Source organism: Chrysochloris asiatica, unplaced genomic scaffold (assembly GCF_000296735.1).
Source record: "Chrysochloris asiatica unplaced genomic scaffold, ChrAsi1.0 scaffold00261, whole genome shotgun sequence".
Lineage (NCBI taxonomy): Eukaryota > Metazoa > Chordata > Mammalia > Afrosoricida > Chrysochloridae > Chrysochloris > Chrysochloris asiatica.
The window spans coordinates 1,712,823-1,734,844 of NW_006408779.1; the positions used below are offsets into that span (position 1 = coordinate 1,712,823).

A 22,022-nucleotide genomic window follows, 5' to 3' on the forward strand; every position below is an offset into this window, starting at 1 on the left:
TGTCACAGTGGGCTAAGCACTGGACCGTTAACTGCAAGGTCAGTAGTTCAAACCCATCATCCCCCCCGAAGGAAGACAATGAAGCTGTGTGCTCCTGTAGAGGTTGACAGTCTGGGAAACGCTAAGAAGCAGTTCTACTCCATCCTTGGTGGTAAGTGTCACCAAGTCAGCTCCGACCCATAGCAACTCTGGTATAGGGTTTCCAAAGAGCAGCTGGTGAGTTTGAACTGCCAACCTTACGGTTCAAACTAACTCTGCAGGCCAACGCATTGCTCACAGAGCCGCTCCAGGACACACTGTGTTCTATAGGGGTCTCTGTGAGTGGAAATCGAATTCTGTACAGCAGGTTCGATGTTTTGGGTGTGGGATCATTACAGACAGCCAGAACTTTTTACCTTCAGAGCCACTGCTGAGTTCCAACTACCACCAACCTATTAGCTGACACCTGAGAGCTTAACCACTACAGAATACGGGCTTTCTGCAGGAAAGCTGTTGTTGTCAAACACTATCATCAAGTCGGTTCAGACCCGTAGTGACCCTGTATAGGGTTTCCAAGGAGCAGTTGGAGGGTTTGAACTACTGACCTTGTGAGTCACAGTCCAGTGCTGATCCTACAGAGCCCCACCAAGAGTCCAGATGAAAGGTGGGGCCTCTCTGAAGCAGACAGCTGAGGCCAGGTTCCCTTAGGGACGGTCACCAGGCCACCCTGCCATTTCTCTCTTCCTGATGGTGTGTGAGGTTCTGTTGAGGATACTCCAAACACACAATTGTGTGCCCTCATCTTGCCGGAACAAGCTGGGTTACTAATGCTGCGCCGGACAGCTGGTGCAAGGGTCCCCTAACTGCCTCCGAGTCACGGGCAGGGGGCCCACTCCACAGAGTTTACGTGATATTGAAGCAACATCAGCCCAGGGCTTACAGCGACATCCGCTCTCCTTTCAGAGTCTGCCTGGGAGCCATGCGGAGGGAGCTGGTGTGATGCGATATAACATTGGAAACTGTACCATCAGTATTTCAGATACCAGCATGGTCACCCATGGTGCAGAGGTTCCAGTGGAGCTTCTAGACAAAGAGAGACTAGGAAGAAAAGCCTGGCAATCTGCTTCTGAAAATCAGTCACTGAAAACCCTATGGATGCCAACAGATCCCTGTACCCTACAGAGCTGGCAACGGCTCTCAGGAAACAGTAACTGCCAACCATGGACTTCAGCAGACCCACGATGATGAAGCAGGCGCATTACTGGACATTGTTTCATTCTGTTGTGTATAAGATCACTATGAGCTTCAGTCGACAGCAACGCAGCCAAGCACCACAATTTATTTCAGGAGCCCTGGGCGGTGTCACTACCGTGTGGGAAGGCAGGGTGAGGTGTCGGCTGCTGCAAGGACCAGCCCTCCGCCACACTCGCATGTGCAGGGCGCTGCCACCAAGGGAGGCAGATGGACAGTCAGCAGGCAGACAAACTTTAAATGGAACAAGCTCAGAGTCACAAATGTGGCTGTGATATTTATAAAGACAGGGAAAGCAATCCAGCAGCGTGACTGAACCATCTCGGTCCCTCCCGCTTCCGGGCTGACTTTCTGGGTGTTGTGGAGAGGAACCAGCAGGGGATGACTGTGCCCCCACGATTAGCCTCCAGGCCTGCGTGGTTCTCAGTAACAACTCCAGAAGCCTGTCACAGTGGTTACTCTGCATCGGAGCAATTTGGAAGTACATGTTTCCTTTGAGCTGGTGACCACATTCTCTAAGGATGTCACCACTCATAGATCCAGCCCACAGGGAGCTGTCATTGGATGAGGGTACGGATCCCGATCACAAGGAACTTTTGTTGGATGGGAGGTGTAGATACCTGCCCAAAGGGATCTAATCTTGGATTGGAGAGTGAATGCCGCCCACAGGGGGCTGTCATTGGACGGGAGTTTGAATCCTGCCCATAGGGGGGCTTTGTTGGATGGAGATGTGGATCCGGTCCACAGGACTTGTCTTTAGACGGTAGTGTGGATCCTGCCCACATGGAGCTGAGGTTTCATGGAGATGTGGGCAGGTTTCTCAGTTGTAGTTCACATTCTACACCTCCAGGCCAGCTGAGTGGAGTTTGGGAGCTGATGGTACGGACGTGCTGAAGCGCACGCTGGTCATGCTGCCCCGGTGTAACTGGCCTCCAGGACTAAGTAGCACTTCTTCCAGGCTACCCTGGAAGCGCCTGAGGGCCTGCTAACTCCGGGACTGTTGGTGCATCCAGAGCTTGCGATTCAGCAGGTTTGGGGCGCGGGGCTCACACCCTGTGTGGCACAAAGACTTTGTGCTCTACTGCAGGCTAGAAGTTTGGTGCCCTGAACCACCCAACAGTGCATCAGTCAAGATGACAACCGAGAAAACGCTATGGAGCACAGTTCTGCTCATTGACACATGGGGTGGCCACAAGCCGGACTCCTCTGGGCTTGGGTTTGGGGTGGGCTTGGTAATCTGCATATCTAACTAGTTCCAGATATCTAGAAGCAAGACAGACCATGCATTCCACAAACTCATCCCCAAGCGCAGGGTTTTGGAAAACACTCAAAACCCTATTTGTGGGGGACAAGGTGGAGATGGGACAGGCAATTGTGGGTAAAACAGCAAGCAGGGACCGCGCCTTCCCAATGACACAGAGCAGAGAGGTGCAACGTTCAGGATGAGGGCTGAATTCCAATGACCATCTGCCGGGGCTCTGGGCTCTCCCTCATGGGGCTGACCCGAGGAGGGATCTAACGACGTCTCTTCCCTCTTGGTCATTGGAATTCACAGGCCTGTCCTCCCCTCACCTGAGGGTTGCAGCCTCCTCCCAGGACAGTAGACCAGGCCCGTGGGGCCGACTCAGCACACCCTGTGGGGCTGAATACCCAGGTAATAGCTTCCTCTTCCCCTGGCCCTCAGGCCTCTGACCACCAAAGCCCCTCCCCACTGCCATGTGGGCCTGGTTTAGGCACCAGAGGAGGGTGAGCTGGTCCAGGTGCATGGTCACTGGCATGCATGGGGTAGGGGTATCAGCAAGCACACGGGGCAGGGACACCTTCTCCTCTAAGTACCTGCATGCAGTCCAAAGTGTTCTGGGTGAAGAAGAGCAAAGCAAGACACAATTATAAAAAGATGTCGTAAGTCCAAGAGGACCCACAGACACCACACATCACTGGTCCTAACGTGCTTTTCAGGGCTGGAGCCAACAGCCAAGCCCCGAGGACCCTGTAGGAGGACTGGTCACAGCGGAAAGTTAAAGCAGGACAAGCCCAGAGGCCACAGATCAACCGGAGAAAGTAGGCCCACGTCCCCCTGAGCACTGGCAGTCAAAGAGAGGCCCTCTCTGGGCACACAAGTCGAATGAAGCATGGCTCTGAGGTTTTATACTTCCCACCAACTGGTAGCGTAGTGGTTACGAATTGGGCACCTAACCTCAAGATTGGCAGTTAGAAACTACCAGCTGTTCCATGGGAGAAAGATGAGGCTTTCTGCTCCCGTAAATATTTACAGCCTCGGAAACCCTGACAGGGTCGCTATGAGTCAGAACCGACTCCACATAACAACCACCACCACCAGCTATTATCCCCATGGACTCCTGGGATGGCACTATGGGATAATGCACTGGACCACAAGGTCGTTTGAACGTCGGTTCAAACTTACCAGCCGCTCCTTGGAAATCCTATACAGGGTCACTATGAGTCAAAACTGACTCTACTCAGTTGACAATGACAATATTAACCCCATGGACTCCTGGCATGATGCTGTAGGATCAGTACTGGACTGTGTGTCACAAGGTCAGCAGTTCAAAGCCTCCAGCTGCTCCTCGGAAACCCTATACAGGGTCACTAGGAGTCTGAACCAACTCGACGGCACTTAACAAAAACAACACCATTAACCCCATTGGAAACCCTGTGGAACACTTCCTCTCTGTCCTCCAGGGGTCACTAAGAGTCACAATCGACTCGGCAGCAGATTGGTTTGGGTTTATTTATCACCTGTGCCCCACCAGACATTTATCAACTAGTGGATGATTTTCCATAATCAACGGCCATCTATACACTGAGCTTGGAGAAGGAGCTCTTTCTGTGGGAAGAAAGGGCAGTGGGACAGATGGAACAGACTCTGTGAAGCGGTCTCTGTTTGCTGCTGGGGCAGGGGACCACCAGCAGAGGGGGCAGTCTCGCATGACGAGGGGTACCCAGGAAGGACCACTCGGTCTCAGAAGGCAGCCATCCCTGATGCTGTATCTTCCGCTAGGGGTCATTAGTTGTGTGGCCTCTGCCTCTGTAGGTGGACGGCCTGGACTGCTCATTGGAGTCCACTTACTACACTTAATGGATGAAGATGGAGTAGCCACCAGAGTGACCCCAAGGGCAGGCCCTGCTCTGCTCACCTGCCCCCCTGCAGGAATCCGGCACCAGGGCAGAAATGCAGAATTAACTGTTCTAGCATCCACTCAGGGGGTCCTCCCCAGGCCCCAGAGCATGACCCCTGGGTGGTCGGGTGGGGTGCTCAGAGGGGGGTTGCATCAGCCTTTGATAGAGCTGGCCACTTGGACTCATCCCACAAAGCTTCCTTGGTTCGGAACCTTCTCAGTTCCATCTGCAATTGGACTCTGAGACATCATCCCACGTGAGCCAGCCGGGGAGTGGGGTGCATCCAGCCCCTGCCCTCACTCAGACGTGGGGAACTGTAATCACACCTGTCCTCTGGGGGCTGGAGGTCCTCAGGAGAGGGCGCAGGAGCAGTAATAGGTCTGGTACGTGAGTCTTCTGCGTGAACGCCGTTCTCCCCAGTCTCGGCACCCCGGGAGAAGAGGCCCCGGGCTTACCTCTAGTAATTGCACTGCGCCTTCGTGCTCCTTCTTAGCTTCAACCTGAGCCTGTTTGTGAGAAAAAGAAGAGAGAAGCTTAGTGGCAGAAGAGGTAAAAGAGCCGATGTGTCCCCAAATTACCAGGATGTAGACCCTCTGTTTCCAAGGCCATGGCTCTAGAAATCCTGCAGAGTGCAGTTCTGCTCTGACACACACGGCGCTGACAGCAGCTCATGGGTCGGTTATTTCTATCCTGCGATTAAATCCCTAAACTCTAAGGGTCTGAGTCCAGATGATGCAAATTAGCACTAACCAAACTCAGCACTAACCAAAAGGTTGGCGGTTTGAGTCTGCCCAGGGGCATCTTGGAAGGAACAGCGTGGTGATCTGCTTATGGGAAAATCAGTCGTTGGAGACCCCACGGAGCACAGCTGTACCCTGACACAGCATGATCTGGGCTTTGAGTTCCGTTCTCACTGCTTCTCCCAGTGGGTGCGATGAGCTGCATGCTGGTGGGCTTATAGCTCTTGGTGAAACCTGGAAAGAGTGTCCTCATCTGGCGGAGAACGATGGGCCTGTGCGATTTGCTGGTGCCCGGGGTGGGAGTGGGCAGTATCCCTTCTACTATCTCTATCTTATGAAGGGCGGCTGAACCCAGAGCAGCAGAACCAGTTCCATGCCACTGCCAGCATTTTCAGCCTCTTCCACCAGGCTTAGGGAGGGTCAGCATTCCCCACCCCACTCCCATGTCTTCAAGGGCTGGGAAAAACAAAACAGGATCCCCCCAAACTTGACCCTCAGCGCTCCAGGTCCCCCTGAGACCACACTGTAGGTGAGAGAGCAAAGTCTACAATCTAGACAGAGGAGGTTCAAGCAGCGCATGTGTTTGGACCCTCGACAGAGAGAGAAGCTCATCTGAGACTCCAGCCTGCATCGCATGACCATGTTCACAAAGCACATCAAACTGGCCTCTATGGTCTTGTGAACATCCCCAAGGAAGCGGTAAAACACCCACTCACAGTGCCCCCTGAAGCCATAATGCACCTGCCTCTCAAAATATTCGGTGGTGCTGCCGTAGGTTACGCTGGGCTGCTAAGTGAAAGGTCATCAGTTCGAATCCTCTCGCAGATACGTGGGAAAATGAGGAGGCCCCGGGGGCTGCATGTGATTAACACACTTGGCTTCTCACCAAAGAGGGTCAAGTCCGCCCAGAGGCCCCTCGGAAGAAAGACCTGGTGAGCTCCTGTCTAAAACAAGAGCCACAGAGAAGCCTGTGAAGCAGAGTTCTGATCTGGCTTACACTTGACCACAGCTGGCTTCTGTTTTGTTCTTTAAAAATAAAGATCCAAAAAAGAGACGGGGATAAGATTCTTAGGATTCAATAGTAAGTAACTGTTATCATGACTAATTGCAACTGTCACAATTGTAAAAGGTAGAAGTTTTGCAACAAAAATGGGGGAGTGGTTAATCTTACAGCCCAGAAACAGAGGACTCTAGGACAATGAAGGGAGAAGAACACAAGCGGAATATGAGACCCTATCCAGAGAAGCAGCGACACCAGAGATGGAGGCAGAGAGGGGGACATGGAGAGAGAGAGCAGCTGAGGACTCTAGATTCATGGAAAGAGAGGGACTGAGAGCTGGTGGCCAGGAGGCAGGCTTGCAGAATGTGCCCTTTGGTGGTTTAAATGATCATATATGCCTGAGTGTTTTTAAAAAAAAGAGCTAAAATGAATAGAGAGAAATACTGCTAACTGATGGTACATGGAGAGGATTATAACCATTGTAATGAAACCAAGTATGTGATTTGTTGAATGTAAAACTGATGATCTGCTCTGTAAATTTTAACTCAATTCACAATAAAAACTTTAAAATAAAATAAAATAAAGATCCATGCATTAAATTGAGCCTTGTGTGCTGAGTTCTTAGTTCTGGGGTTCTCTGGGTGCACACAGAATCACTAACAATGGGCTATTCAGCCTCAACGATAAGCAAGTGGGCATGATCTTGACAGTTTCTACTTCTCATGGGCAAGTTTCTGTGAGATAGAATGAGGGAAGAGTTTGGCTTCCCAGCCACAGGCTACAAATGAAAAGAAATCTGAACATTCCACAGACTTCATTCACACGTCCTCCATCCTCACGTACGCCAGGGAGGAATTTCAGAGCCAGAAAATGAGCAGGATCCATCAGCTTAACTACACAATTGTCAAATGAGCTCAAACACAGAGTGGTTACAATTGTTCCTTTCAGGGCACAAACAAGCCCCCAAGAACCTATAGGGACTATATAAATAATGGCCTCATTGGAGACAGTTGAGTTAAAGATAGTTTTCAACTGGCAGGATTTTAAAACTTCCTAGCATACAGCTCAGCCAAGTTGGCAGGAACACAACAGCTTCCGGCATCATCCGAAAATCAGGAGTTGCTTTTCACAGGCTACTTGCAAACTGGGTTATTTAGACAATCAAAATTGATTGTTAAAATTAACCGTTAAGATTGGCAACACTGAATTCTGGCAGGATCTAAGCAACAGGCTCGTTGTTGTCGTTGTTAAGTGCCACCAAGACGGTTCTGACTCACAGAGAGCCTGGAAAGGGACTCCAAGGAGCGAGACAAGACTCAAGTTTGTCAGAACACCTCAACCTTCACTGAAGCTGTTTCTCGCTGGACACAGGGAGAACCTTGCGGAACTATGACCCCTTCCTTGAGTGGGTCCGAAACTGCAGCACTGGAAATTCTTTCAGAGAAAATGTGGGTGGGCAGACGGGGTGCCAAGTTCCTACTGCCCAATGTCTGGACATATACCTTAGTTAGAGTGGACACAGAACATTCAGAAATACCAGCCATCTCTATGCCATGAAGGTGGGAAACAGGGGTTGGAACCAACATGGCTGACCCTCAGATCACAGAGCCTCGACCCCCAGAGCTAGTTGAAAGCCACCACTGTGTGGGATTTTCTTACGGAAGTCCTAGGAAGCCAAAATAGGCACCTGCATTCATCCACTACTGGCCGAGCACCAACTGTGTGCCAGCTAGGATACATCCCATCACCCCACTGCTGTGGAAATGATTCTCACTCCAAGTGACCCCACTGGAGAGAGTGTTCCCTGAGTTCTCAAGGCTGCCATCTTTATGGAGGAAGACTACAGTTGGTGGATTCGAACTGCCAACCCTTCTGTTGGCAGCCCAGTGCTTAACCCACAGTGCTGTTTGGTATCACACTGAGTCAGTCCCTACACAAACCTGCTGACACACATGGGGTCACCTGAGCCAGAGTGGGCTCCACGAGAACTGATTTTTGACACCCCTCGGTTCCATCTCAGAAACACCAACAATGTCTTTCTCAGAAAGCGAAGACACAGCTCTCCCTAGTGGCTGGAACCAGATAGGTTTCTTAGCTAGATCTACAGTTTGGAGCCTTTTTCTTCTGCTCCCCAACTATTCAGTTCAGCACAGGAAGTTGGGAAGTGTGTGTGTGGAGGCTCACAGAATGCATGTGCTCTGAAAACTAGGTTGTGCTTCTTTTAAGCTATAAGATGAAGGAGTCAGACCAACGTGACCCCAAATGGTTCTTTCTCTGCTTCAAACTCACACACACAGCACACACTAATACACATGTCCTAATAAACATACACTAATATACACTCAGATGTACACACATACATTTACACTCACACATATACACACTCACATGCAAACACACAGTAACATACTCTCATGAGCGCACACACTCATACACACACACATGCATACAGTAATATACCCTCATTTAAAAAACACATCCACACAATAAGATACATTCACATGGACACACACCCACAGCACACACTAAGATACCCTCATGAACACACGCAGACATTACTAGACACACACACACACTCAAACACACACATCATACTCCTATTTTGTGGCTGTTGTTGTTAAGTGCCATGAAGTCGGTTCCGACTCACAACGACCCTGTATAGGGTTTCTGAGGCGCGGCTGGTGAGTTTGGACCCCTGACCTTGCAGTTCACGCCAGGACTCCTGTCACTGAGCTACTTTAAATCCTGCCCCTCTTTGGGATCACTTAACTGGAATCATGCCTGCTAATGTTGGTTTGTGTTTTTATAACCTTTTCACTGAAGAATCTAAGCAGAAACCATGCACGTCAGAGGTGGAGGGCCCAGTGCATCTGGGACTAACTTGTCACTATGAGAAGGGAGAGTCTGCTGTGGGATAGGACACACACACACACACACACACACACACACACACACACACCCAGGTACACACTCACCTTTGAGAGCTTGGGTCCAGGATTTTTGCCTTCCTTTACACCCACACCGTACTGCGCACCCTCTGACAGGGACAGACGTTACAGACCATCCTGCTATTCCGCAGCTGGGCCCACTCCGGGCCACAGACCATACCCACCACAGCTCCTCTCAGTGGTACCAACCTGTCACCCTGCCCTCCCACAAACACATGTGAATCTGACCCCAGTATTCCTGTTTCAGACCTCTGGGATTTCCCTCCCAGTAAACCCTGAACTCCTTCCCACAGCCTACAAAGCCCCCGCTCCCTCCCCTGGTGCCAAATCCTGCCCACACCCCCACACCGCCTTCCTCCTTCTGTGTCCTGGATTTGCTCAGCCTGCTCCCACTTGCTGTTCCCCAGCCCCGCCCTGGCATTCTGCACCCCAACACGGCGGGCATCTTCTCCTCATTTAAATCCTGCTCCTCTCTATAGTTGCTGCCCTCCTCACCCTCAGATTTCACTCAGTTGATTTCTTTATGACACCAATCATGACCGGACTGGTCCCGTATGAGCGATGGTGTTGGGGAAGCATGTTGAAGGTGCCACGGACTACCAGAAGAACAGACAAATGTGTGTTGGAAGAAGAAGAGCTAGAATGCTCCTAAGAACAAGGATGGCCAGACTTCATCTCAGGTACTTTGGACATGTTGTCAGGAGGGACCAGTCCATGGAGCAACACACCTTGCTTAGGAAACCGGCATGTCTGTGAGAGAGAGGAAGACGGCTGCGGACGTGGACCGACACAGGGGCAGCAGAAGTGGGCTCAAGGCATGGTTTGGGACTGGGTGGTGTTTTATTCTGTTGTGCATGGGGTCGCTATGAGTCAGCACTGATTTGGCGGCACCTAACAACAACAACAACAACAACAACAACAACAAATTTCTGTGACTTTTTCTTTCCTTGTTCACTTCCTTCTACTCTGTGAGAGCATAGGCCCAATCAATGTGTGGGGGGGAGGTGGCAAAATATATCAAATGCAACATTTCCCAATTCAACAACGTTAGGTGCACAGTTTAGTGCCAACAATCCCACGAACCACATCGTACAGCCACTGCCCCATCCGTGTCCCATTTGCGTCAACAGATACTCCGCACAAGCAAACTCACCCTGGTATCCATTCTGACACATGGCCACCCCACATGCCGGAGTCCAACTGCTCTGCACAGTGGAAGTGGCCGTGATCTTTCGGACGCACGTTGCCAGGCAGACCTTTCTTCCAAGGTACCTCTGAGTGGCTTTGAATCTCCGCCTTTCAGTTAGTCACCCAGAGTTCCCACCACGGGGACTCACAGCAGAGCATCGGTACTTCTTCAACAACTCCATCTCCCACTCCCTAGCCTGCTGCGGATGCTGTTGTTATTATTGGGTGTGGACACCGACTCACAGAGACCCCACGTGACAGGAGAAATGCTCCCAAGGGTTTTCCAGCCTATAGCAGATCTTCAGGTCTTGCTCCTGCGGACTCACTGGGTGGGTTTGAACCACCGATCTTTTGGTTAGCAGACAAGTGCTTAACCACTCTACCACCAGGGTTCCTTCTTCGCCTCTGATGACCACAGACAAACGTCAGTCCTGAAATATTCCCAGAGACCGTGTTTTCCCATTTTCTAGAACAGTGGATGGGTGGCTGACACACAGATAGATAGGTTGAGGGAATTAATGAATGGGCTACCCCGCCAACAATTAAGCCTAGTGGTCTTCCACAGTAAAAACCAAACGGCTACATGAACTGCCAAAAGAACTCACCAGCTTCGTCCCACTTAACACTCAACCATCCCCTTCTAAATCTTTTTTAAAATCTAAAGAAGTTCCCAAACTGTCATCTTCATATTTCATCTTATCTCTCCTCCTCTGCAGCCCCCCACCTGGATGTAGTATCAGTGTCTCCAAAATAGATATGAGGATGAATGAGGGGGAAAGGAGAAAGGAAATTGGATAATACTCCCAAGAGATAATAGTGTCTAGATAATACGGTTGTCATGGTTTGCTCTGCTAGGCTCTCAGAAAACACATTCTTGAGAAACACTGTCCCATTACCCTTGTAGTGTTTATATTTCTGCAGGCATGTTATCTGCCTCACTGAACCCAGCCTGGGGACAGAATTTCCGGAGCTCAAAGCAGGCAGACAGGTATCGCCCATGGTGTGAGGCGATTAAGAGAAAGAGCAATATATCCCTCCCAGATAACATCTAATGAAAGACCGCTTCTCAGGGAGCCAGCCAGCTTGTTATGACAGGTAATAAGGACCATGACTTAATGAAATCTACCCTTCATAGGAGGTCGGGCTAAGTGATTAGGGAGACAACATCACAAGGCAGCTACCTACTGTACAGTTCTGTTAATGAACTCTCAGGAGGAGAATGTGCCAGAAGATTCTGGTCAGCAGCCGGGCTGGCCAAGCAATACAAAATATGAACCATGCTCTGTGTTGAGTTGATTCTGACTCAGGGTCAACCCCAGGGCTACGGAACAGAAACGAGCCCACCAGGTTTTCTCGGCTGCCATCCACAGACGGGAGTGTGGTGCAGCGAGAGGTCGGCAGCGCTGTGGGAGAAAGACCTGGAGATTTACTTTCATAAAGAGTGAAAGACAACATTGCCAACAAGTCAGTTCTGACTCCGAGTGTCCTACGTAGGTTTCTAAGGGTGACAGTCTTCACAGGAACAGGCAGCCTTGTCTCTCCCCCGAAGAGCAGCTGGTGGGTTTGAACCAATGATGTTGTGGTTAGTAGGCCAGCACCTAATTCGCAGCCTTGGAAACACTGTGGGGCAGCTCTACTTTGTCCTATAGGGTTCCAAGGAGCCAGAGTCAACCCAACAGCAGTGGTTTTGATTTTTTTTTTTTAATGAGCCTAAAGGTTGGAAGTTCAAACCTACCCAGAGGCCCCTCAGAATTAATGCCTGGCAATCTGCTCACACAAGGGTCCCTGGTAGTACAATGGTTAAGTGCTTGGCTGCGCAACAAATGGCTGGCAGTTCAACCACCCTTCTCAGCAGCTCTGCAGAAGAAAGACCTGGCTGTCTTCTCCCATCAAGATTACAGCCTTGCTCCAATGTGCCCAGTGAAGGGGCTTCCTGCGTAGTCTCTGCATTGCGTAAGACCATAGGTGGAACCCTGAACCACATTCAGAATCCTCTGAGGTGGGAAATCTCCACTTGAAAGGACAAGCAGACCAACCTAGAGAGGCTAGAAGAACAGAAGATACTTCTTGAAAGAAAGACCGACAGGAAAAATATAAAACAACAACAGCAGACTGATTGATTATTGCAACATCAAGCAAGGTGCTCGCCCAGGAGCCATCAAGGCAAGTGGTTAGGTCCCATCAGGGCAAACCCCCTTCCAAAACTAAGACTCAAGGGGACTATACAAGCAGGCATATGGTCTTGCTGGTGACCACGTTCGTCACCGATAAGGGGAAGTTGGGGAAAGACAGCAATGAAGTTGTGAGCTAAGTCCAACCACGTTCAATAGACTCCTGTGAACCTGGGTGGAGACCTGGTTGGCCAGCAGTGTGGCAAGATCTGGGGACTCTTGGGCCCAGAGTCAGTGACATAGCCACAGAGGACTAGAGTGGAGAGTGAAGTGTCCAGCTGATAAGAAGAGAGGGCATATGCACAAGTACACCCACACTTGCAGCTAATACCCACTTGACCTGGCTTCAATGACTGAATGATCAGAACTCAACTAGAAGAAAGAAGAAGAAAAAAAGAGTAATCTGATACAATTTGTTGAACTTGACCTACACCTCTGGATGCAGTAGCTCAAAAGAGGGAACAAATCTTTACAGTAAGGATCATTCCCACCCCCTACATACACAGAGTAGACAGGGATGGGCAACTTGCACATTGGCTGCCCAAAATGGGGGTGGGGGGTGGCTGCAAAGGCAAGAAGTGACTGGCTTACAAGCTTTCAAGAGGGAGCCGAGATCCAGAGGGCGTGGAGGAAGGTAGACTCTCCACTGAGTAGTATTGAATCTGTCTGGGTGGGGCTGATGAAAGGAGATGGGGATAGGACTCTTGTGGTACAACAGTGAATCATTGTTATTAGGACTGATTGTGTGGGCTGGAAATGTGAAGGTAGACATTTTGTAGCAAAAGGAAGTGGTTGACTTTGCAGTCCAAGAGCGGAGGTCCCTGGGACCATCAAGGGAGAAGAATGAAGTGTGGGACCCTACCCAGAGAAGCAGTGACGCAAAAGATGGAGGCAGAGATGATGATGTGGAAAGATGGAGCGTCTGGGGACTTTAGGCCCAGAGAAGGAGAGGGGCTGTGTGCTGATGACCGAGGGGCAGGCTTGTTGGGTATAGCCTTTGGTTGTTTGATGATGCATGGAGGGGACTGTAACCATGGCAATGAAACGATATACAATAGGATGAATGTAAAGCTAATGTTCTCCCATGTAAACGATCACATAATTCACAATAAAAACTTGAAAAAAAATACTATTACATTAAGATGGTTGCCTTGTAAATACTCCAATGAAAATTAAGAAATCTATTCTGCACTATAATAGTATTAAGAGATGTTGTTCAGTGCTGTGGAGTTGGTGTTGGAATAGGGTTTCCGAGGCTTCAAATCTTTTCGCAGGAACAGAAAGGCTCTTTCTCTGAGAAGCAGCTGGTGGGTTCAAATCATAGCTACCATTCATTGATACTTTCTGTGTAGCTGGATCTGCCATGATAAACGTTTTTATCCAAATTATTTCTTTTTATCTCCAAAGCAACTCTAACAGTATGGTAATACTGTATGTGGTTTTGTGTTTTGTTTTGTTTTGTTTTAAATGAAATTAAGACACAAAGATGTTAAGTAACATCCCCAGATCACACAGCTTACAAGGGAGAAAGCTACATTTTGACCCCTTGTTTAATTGATTAACTTAAAATAAAGAATTCTAAGAAGAAGAAAAAAGGATGACAGCCTTGGAAACACTACAGAGCAGTTGTGTCATATGGAGTTGCTGTAAGTCAGAATTACCTCAACAACACCTAACAACAACAACAACAATCTTTGCAGAAGAAGAATGCCAGGACTTTCTTTCGTTGTACTTTTGGGTGGGTTTGAACCGCCAACCTTTAGGTTAATAGTTGAACACAAACTGTATGCTACATTTTTGAATCCAAGACCTTGGGAGAGCATCAGACAATTAGAGGAGTCTGTGTCTACAGGGTAGGGAGAACCTGCTGCCTGTCCCAGTAGGGGTTGGGCTAGGGGTATGGTCAGACCAGTACCTGCATCCACGGTCCAGCCTCAGGAGAGCCCACTAGAGACAAGCAGAAGCCTAGGCAGCGCTATTGGCAAGCCCTTATCTGCTTACCAAGGAGATGAGAGAAGAGGTGCTCACAGTCCCTCATGTCCTCATCTCCAAGAAAGGGCGGGGATGACAAATTGTGTCCCCCAAAAAGCTACACCGAAGTCCAAACCCCTGTACCTTTGGTTGTCACCTTGTCTGTAAACAGACTTTCAGTAAAGACACTTATCAGTCAACTAAATGGGGTTCTATGGTGTACATGAACCAAGTATAAATCTAGGAAAATCAGAAGTAGGGCATTTTGAATCAGAAAAACACATAGCTTACTACACTGGGAATGACAAACTGAAGAGGAATGGCATCGCATTCATCTTCAAAAAGAACATTTGAAGTATAATGCTGTCTTTGATAACGTAATATCCGTATGTCTAAAAGGAAGACCATTTAATACCACATTGTTGAAATGTATGCACCAACCACTAAAGCCACTGAGGATGAACTTGAAGAATTCTACCAACTTCTTCATTATGAAACTCATTAAATATGCAATCAAGAAGCATTGATAAATACCGGTGATTAGAAGGTGCAAGTTGGAAACAAAGAGAAAGGACTAGTAGTTGGGAAATTAGGCTTTGGGGACAGACCTGATGCTGGAGATCTCAGGATAGAATTTTGCAGAACCAATCACGTCCTCACTGCTAACATCTTTTTTAAGCAACATAAAAGATGACTATACGCACGTATCTTACCAGATGTAATATACAGAAATAAAACTGACTACATCTGTGGTAAGTAAGAGATGGTGGAAAAGCTTCATATCATCAGTCAAAACAAGACCAGGGGCAGACTATTAAATAGAGCATCAATTTCTCTTATGCAAGTTCAGGCTGCAGCTGAAGAAAATTGAAACAGGCCCACGAGAGCCAAAATCTGACCTTGAACGTTTTCCACCAGGATTTAAACATCCTCTCAAGAACATATTTGATGCATTACACACTAATGACTGAAAATAAGAAGAGTTGTGGGATGGCATCAAGAATATCATGCAAAAAGAAAGCAGAAGGTCACTAAAAAAAAAGAAAGAAAGAAAAGGGCAAAATGGATGTTAGAAGAGACTCTGACACTTGCTCTTCAGCACAGAGATGCTAAAACAAATAGAAGTGAGGAGGTAAAAGAGCTGAACAGAAAATTTCAAAGAGCAGCTTGAGAAGAAAAGCCAAGTAAATATTATAATGAAATGCGCAAAGACCTGGAGTTAGGGGGGAAAAAAGGGAAGAACACGCTTAGTATTTCTCCAGCTGAAAGAACTAAAAAAAAAAAAAAAAATCTTGACTTGCAATAGTTAAAGATTCTATACGCAAAACACTGAATGATGGTCCATGTTCAACCATTTCAAGAGGTAGCATATAGTCAAGAATCTATGATCCTGAAGGAAGAAGTCCAAAGTGCACTGAAGGCAATGACAAAGAACACAGCTCCGGGAACTGATGGAATTAATACAAATGGAAATATTTTAACAAACTGAGGCAGCACTGGAGGCACTCACTCACTCATCATGCCAAGAAATTTCCAAGACAAGTACCTGGCCAACTGACTGGAAGAGATCCATGTTTGTGTTCCTTCCAAAGAGAGGTGACCCAACAGAATGTAGAAATCATTGGACAATATTGTCGATATCACATGCAGGCAAAATTTTGCTAAAGATCATTCAAATACAGCTGCAACAGTACACAGAGAACTTCCAGAGATTTAAGTCAGATTCAGATGAGGATGTGAAACAAGGGATGACATTGCTGACATCAGACAGATCTTGGCTGAAAGCAGAACACACCAGAAAGATGTTTACCTGTGCTTTATTGGCTATGCAAGGGCTTTAGAGTGTGTGGCCCGTGAAAAGCTATGGACAACACTGTCAAGAAAGGGAATTCTAGGATATTTAATTGTGCTCATGAGGAACCTGTACATAGACTAAGAAGAGGCAGGCATTCAAACAGTACAAGGAGATACTGAATGGTTTAGAATTCACAAAGATATGTGTCAAGGTTGGATTCTTTCACCATACTTATAAAATTTGTATGATGAGCACATAATCTGAGAGGCTGAATTATAAGAAAAACATGGCATCAGGATTGGAGGAAGACTCATTAACCACCGTGATATGCCCATGATACAACCTTGCTTGCTGAAAGCAAAGAGGACTTAAAATACATACTGATAAAGATCAAAGACCACAGGCTTCAGTATAGGTTGCCCCTGAATGTAAAGAAAACAAAAATCCTCACCCCTGAACCAATAAATAACAACATGAAAAGTGGGGAAAAGATTGACATTGTCAAAGACAACTTCATTTTTCTTGGATCTACCATCAACAAAGCAGCAGCCAAGAAATACACCGATGGACTGCATTATGCAAACCTGCTGCACACACCTCTTTCAAGTGGTCAAGAGCAAACATTATCAGTTTGAGGACTAACACACACCTCACCCAAACCGTGGTATTTTCAGCTACTTCATAATCATGTGAATGCTGCACAATGAATATGCAAGATTACAGCAGAAACAATGCATTTGAATTATGGTGTTACAATGAATACAGAAGATTATAGCAGACGCAATGCATCTGAATTATGGTGTTTTAGAAGAATATTTAAAGTACCATGGACTGCCAGAAGAACAAATATTCCGTGTTGGAAGAACAGTCAGAATGCTCCTTAGAAGCCTGGACTTGGTCTCTTATACTTTGGCCATATTATCTGGAGGGACAAGTCCCTGGAGGAGGACATGATGCTTGGTAAAGCGGAGGATCAGTGACAGAGGAGACCCCTAAGGAGATGGGCTGGTACAGTGGCGACAGCACTGGGCTCAAACGTAACAATTGTGAAGGTGATACAAGACCCGGCACTATTTTATTCTGTTGTGCGTCGGGTCTTGATGAGTGGGATCCACTTGGCAGCATCTAACAACACTGGTGCAGTGGGTTCCGCCTGGGGCCACAAGTCGGCGGTTTGAACTCACCAGCTGCTCCTCAGGAGAAAGATGAGGCAGTCCAGTCTCATAAATACGGCAGCCTTGGAAACCCTAGAGGGCAGTTCTACTCTGTCCTCCAGAGTCGTCATGAGTCAAAATCAAGTGGACAGAAGTGGGCACTGGGCAGAGACTCAAATAGGGAAGGTCCTAATTCAATGTGTATGGTGAGACACAGAGACAGCCACATGGGGACAGACAGACACAGGAGAAGGTTCATCTACAAGAGGAATGTCTGAGGATTGCCGCCAGCCATGAGGAGCTAGGAGGGAGACTTGGAGGGGTCCCTCTCCCTGCCTCTCAGAAAGAGTTCATACTCGGCCCACTGCTTAGCATGCTCAGTGCCATTTCATTCTGTGGGGAGTGTCGTGGCTCTGTAGGATAAACACTGGACTGCGAGTCACAAGGTCAGTGGTTCTAGCCCACCAGACGCTCTGTGGAAGAGAGGTGAGGCTTTCTGCTCCCACAATGATTTACAGCCTGTACAGTCTGAACCAACTTGATGGCACTTTACAACAATAGCCAGTGTTTTGTTACAACAGCCTAAGACGGCACCTTGGAGCTCACCGGCTCCCATTTGGAGAGAGCAGAGGGACCAGGATCTGTCTCTCTGAAGCACCAGCCCCTCCTTCACTCTCTGCCTCGTCTTCCTTCTCTCCTCTTCTCTGTCTCTTGTCCCTTCCTTTCCGCTCTTGCCTCACTGTCTGCTCCTTTCTAAAAGGCTCATTGTACACATACGTGGGGGCTTCAGAAAGCACAGGGAAAATTCCACTGTCTTCACTCTGCGTCTGCACAGGCTTTCTGAAACCCTCTCTTTCTCCCCTCCAACCTGACTTGCTCACGAAAGCTGCCTGTCTAGGGCCTCCCCAAGATCATAGCTACAAACCAGGCTGATGCCTTCTCAGAACCCGGCCCACACCTCAGAGGAGGGCCACTGGGGACACCCCTTTGGTGGGAGGGTGTTCAGCCCCATCCAGCTCCTATACCCACTACAACCCTACTCCGAAAATGAACCCCAGCTGAGCCCCGCCCCGGAGATGCTCTCCCAGGCAGCTCTGAGTTAATTCTAGCCCTGAAGTCAGTTTCCTCCCAGACGACCTGGGAAGCGTGGGGGCCTGGGCTCCAGCAGCCTCCTGGACTGTGTTCATTCCAGGAGAGAGTTGGGAGTGAGAAGGGCAGGAGAGAATGGAGCACTGATTCTGGGACCCTCCAGTCTGGGAGTACAGCTTCCCCTGCACCATCTCCCCCTCACTCACCTTCTGCAGAAACTCGATTTCCTGCTGCTTCGCGGTGAGGACAGCCAGGGCTTGCTCATGCTCCACTTCCAGCTGCTGCCGCCTTTCCGCGGCCTCTCGCATGTGCTGTAGGGACAGAACAGCAGACTCAGTCAGCAGCCACAGCCGGCTGGGCTGCTTCGTGAGCTCTGAGCAGCAGGCGTTCTGACTCAGCGTGAGCCGGGGGTGGAGGAAGGTGCCCCTCCCAGCAGCCCCTCACCCTCTGGGGGGGGGGGGGGGAGAGCGAGCAGACCTGGGGACTGAGATGGAGTGGGAGGGGAGCCAGAACTTTGCACAAAGACCACCATCCACTTGTTCCTCTTTAGGAAAACAAGGTGACCCTGCTTCTCTGCATTTTATTGCAAGTAATTTACAAATAGCCAACCCTCTCCCCACCAAAGGAAAAAAACAAAACATACATTCATGCTGGTGCATGCATAGGCTTGCTATGTGTATATATGTGCACATTACAAGGGGACTCCGAGAAGTTCCTGGAGCAATGGAATGAAAATATAATGGTGTTTTCCCACAAACTTGGCAGCCCCCTCATCCATCACTGTGGGAATATCTGTATAAGCGAAGGATCCCTGGTAGCAGTTGCTAACTAAACGCTTGCTGGTTTGGACCTAGCAGCGGCTCTAATGGGGGGAAAGTGAGGCAGTCTGTTTCCATAAATATCCCAGCCTCAAAAACCCCATGGGCAGGTGCATGTTGTCCTACAGGGCCACTAGGAGTTGGAATTGGCACGTCAGCAATGGGATTGGTTTGCTGTGTATATTTACACCATATGAGCCCTGATGTGGCGCTGTAAGATAAGCATTGGAGTGTAAGGTCAGTTTGAACTGCAAAGTTGGAGGTTCAAACCCACCAACGGCTCCTCAGAAACCTTATGTAGGGTCAGTGAGTGGGAACCAACTTACTGTCACTTAAAAACAGCAACATGTATGTATCCACATGTGCATGCACACACATGTATATAAGGACAGATACGTGTCTACATGAACATGCAAGTACATGTGTCTATATAAGGGCATATGTGTATTTGCATGTACATGTATGTATATAAGGGCAGGTGTGTATCTACATGTACTTGTATGCACATGTATGTATATATTCCACACAGTGGGTTGCATATTGGGCTGCGAAAGAACCAGGTCAGCAGTTGGAATCTCTGAGGAGAAACATGAGGCTTTCTGCTCCCGTAAAGATTTCCACTGTCTCATAAACTCCATACAGGGTCACGGTAAGTCGGGACAGACTTGACAGCACCTCACAACAACAAACGATTTTGGTCATCAAGACGCACCTCAAGGGACCGTCACTGTGATTTCCTCCGCTGTCACCTTCAGCAGGACAGACATACAGAAGCAGCGAGGGTGCAGGGGGCCTGGGAGGGTAGGTGGGACCCAGGCTGGGGAGGGGCATGGGGAAAGATGGAGCAACAATACACACAGGCAGGCCACAGTGCCACCCGCCAGACACTAGAAGCTCCTTCCTTCTGAGGAGTGTCTGTGAGTCCAGTGGACAGTCCACTGTTTATGACAGGGAGCTGCTACAGTCAGCGGGCTAATCAGCTGCTTGTTTCATAGGAAGCCAAATCTCCCTTCTGCACAGTTTGGTGCCCACGTGAGTGATGTCATGTGCTGATCTGCCTTCTAGCTTCAGGTGGAATAATCTCAGCATCCCCTCTGCTGTCTCAAGAGAAGGATCTGGTGAACCCAGAAGCTATAATTAGCACTGCACCCGCCAGACAGTGGTGGTTTCACTACTGCGTGAGAGCTCATAGTACCAGAGAGCAGAGCCCACAGGACCCTGGGGAAACCAGGCCATAGGATGTCAGGGAAAGAGAGTCTAGAGCTGAGCTGTCTGCCCATCACCGGTCACCTGATCAGGTGGGGCTAGAACGAGGCAGGCACCTGCCCCAGCTCTCAGCCTCCTGGGCAGGACGACAGCGCTTCTCACGCAGCCCCTGTGAGCCCATCTTCAGAAGTGACTCAATGTGGGGCCAGTCACTTCTAACAATGGGAAGAAGTACCTGGTAATTTCCTCCAGAAGACCAGCCTTTGCAAACCCTACGGAGCACAGTTCTACACGAACACACTTGGGCTCAACTCGGTGGCAACGTTCCTCCTCAAGTTGTTTTCAATATGGCATGAGCTATAATTGTTCCTCACATCTATTTAGCACTCGGTTACCTTTTGCTACAAATGTGACAGTTTTCCCTTCCAGCTGGCAGAGTATGCGGAGCTTTCAAAGAGTTCAAGGAAAAATGCCATCATCTTCTTATCCATGTTTCTACGAACTTTCTGATGCCCTCTTATAGTGATGTGATACTGCTCTGGTATTAAAGCTTAGGTGCCCGGGGACAGAAGAACTCAGGATGTGACCACAGACACTGAGCAGTAATGACCACTGGAGTAAGATGCTGGGCATCAGTAGAAGATGGCCTACTGTTTATAAAGTACTAACTCTAGCTATGCCAAGAGTCCTGGTGTGGTGCTGTAAGATAGGCAAGCACTGGAGGGTGGTTCAAGTCTGCAAGCCATGCTTCAGAAACTCTATATGGGGTCGTCAATTCAGAACCACCTGGAACGCACTTAACAACCACAAGGTCAGCAGTTAGAGCCCACCCACGGCTCTGCAGGAGAAAGATGAGGCTTTCTGTTCCTGTAAAGATTTACAGCCTTGGAAACCTTATACAGGGTTGCTGACACACAACAACAACTATATACCAAGCAGAGTTCCTGTTGGTGCGAACAGTAAGCACATCTGGTTGCTAGCCCACAGGTACCTCAGAAGAAAGACCTGGCTATCTGCTGCTGGAAGCCCTGTGGAGCACAGCTCTGCTCTGACACACATAGACTTCATCCACTGGAGCTGACCTGGCAGCGTATTGGTTTTGGCCTTGTACCAAGGAGCGTGGCAAAACCCACACTAAAGTTCTGGTACTGAGCTGAGAGCTGGGGTCATTATTTCATAAATAGAGCACCAGTTTCCGTGCCTTGCCAGAAGACATACAGCTGGAATGGTCTGAGGCTGGGTACCATCCAGAAAATCAAACCATCAGCCCCTGCACCCCAGACCATCTCTTGTCCCAAACCCACAGCTGGAGGACAGACACCAGCGTTAGATTCCCCAGGCAGGCAACCTGACTTGGCCGAACGATTCCGCAGCTGCTTAATTCCACTATTGTTCTTGCTAATTTTTACACTTCTGTTAATTTTGGAAGTGGGCACTGCCAAAGGCAGCCTGTGTAATCTTTATTTAGCATGGGGAAGGAAGTTATTAGCGGGAGGAGGAAACCGTCTTCTTTCAAAGCTTTATTCAGAACATTAACCAGATACGGAAATGACTCCCGTCGGGCTGCTGAG

The 22,022-nt window shown here is 48.7% G+C and overlaps 1 protein-coding gene across 1 annotated transcript in view; it reads right to left on the minus strand.

The window, feature by feature from the left end:
• The window catches only part of RIMBP2 (RIMS binding protein 2), a 72,021-nt gene that overhangs the window by 41,559 nt on the left and 8,440 nt on the right, over positions 1-22,022 (minus strand). Inside the window, exon 2 of the mRNA XM_006874061.1 lies at positions 18,634-18,738. Within this exon, the coding sequence (XP_006874123.1) occupies positions 18,634-18,735 (102 nt within the window). The 5' untranslated portion in view covers positions 18,736-18,738. The remainder of the gene's footprint in view (positions 1-18,633; positions 18,739-22,022) is intronic.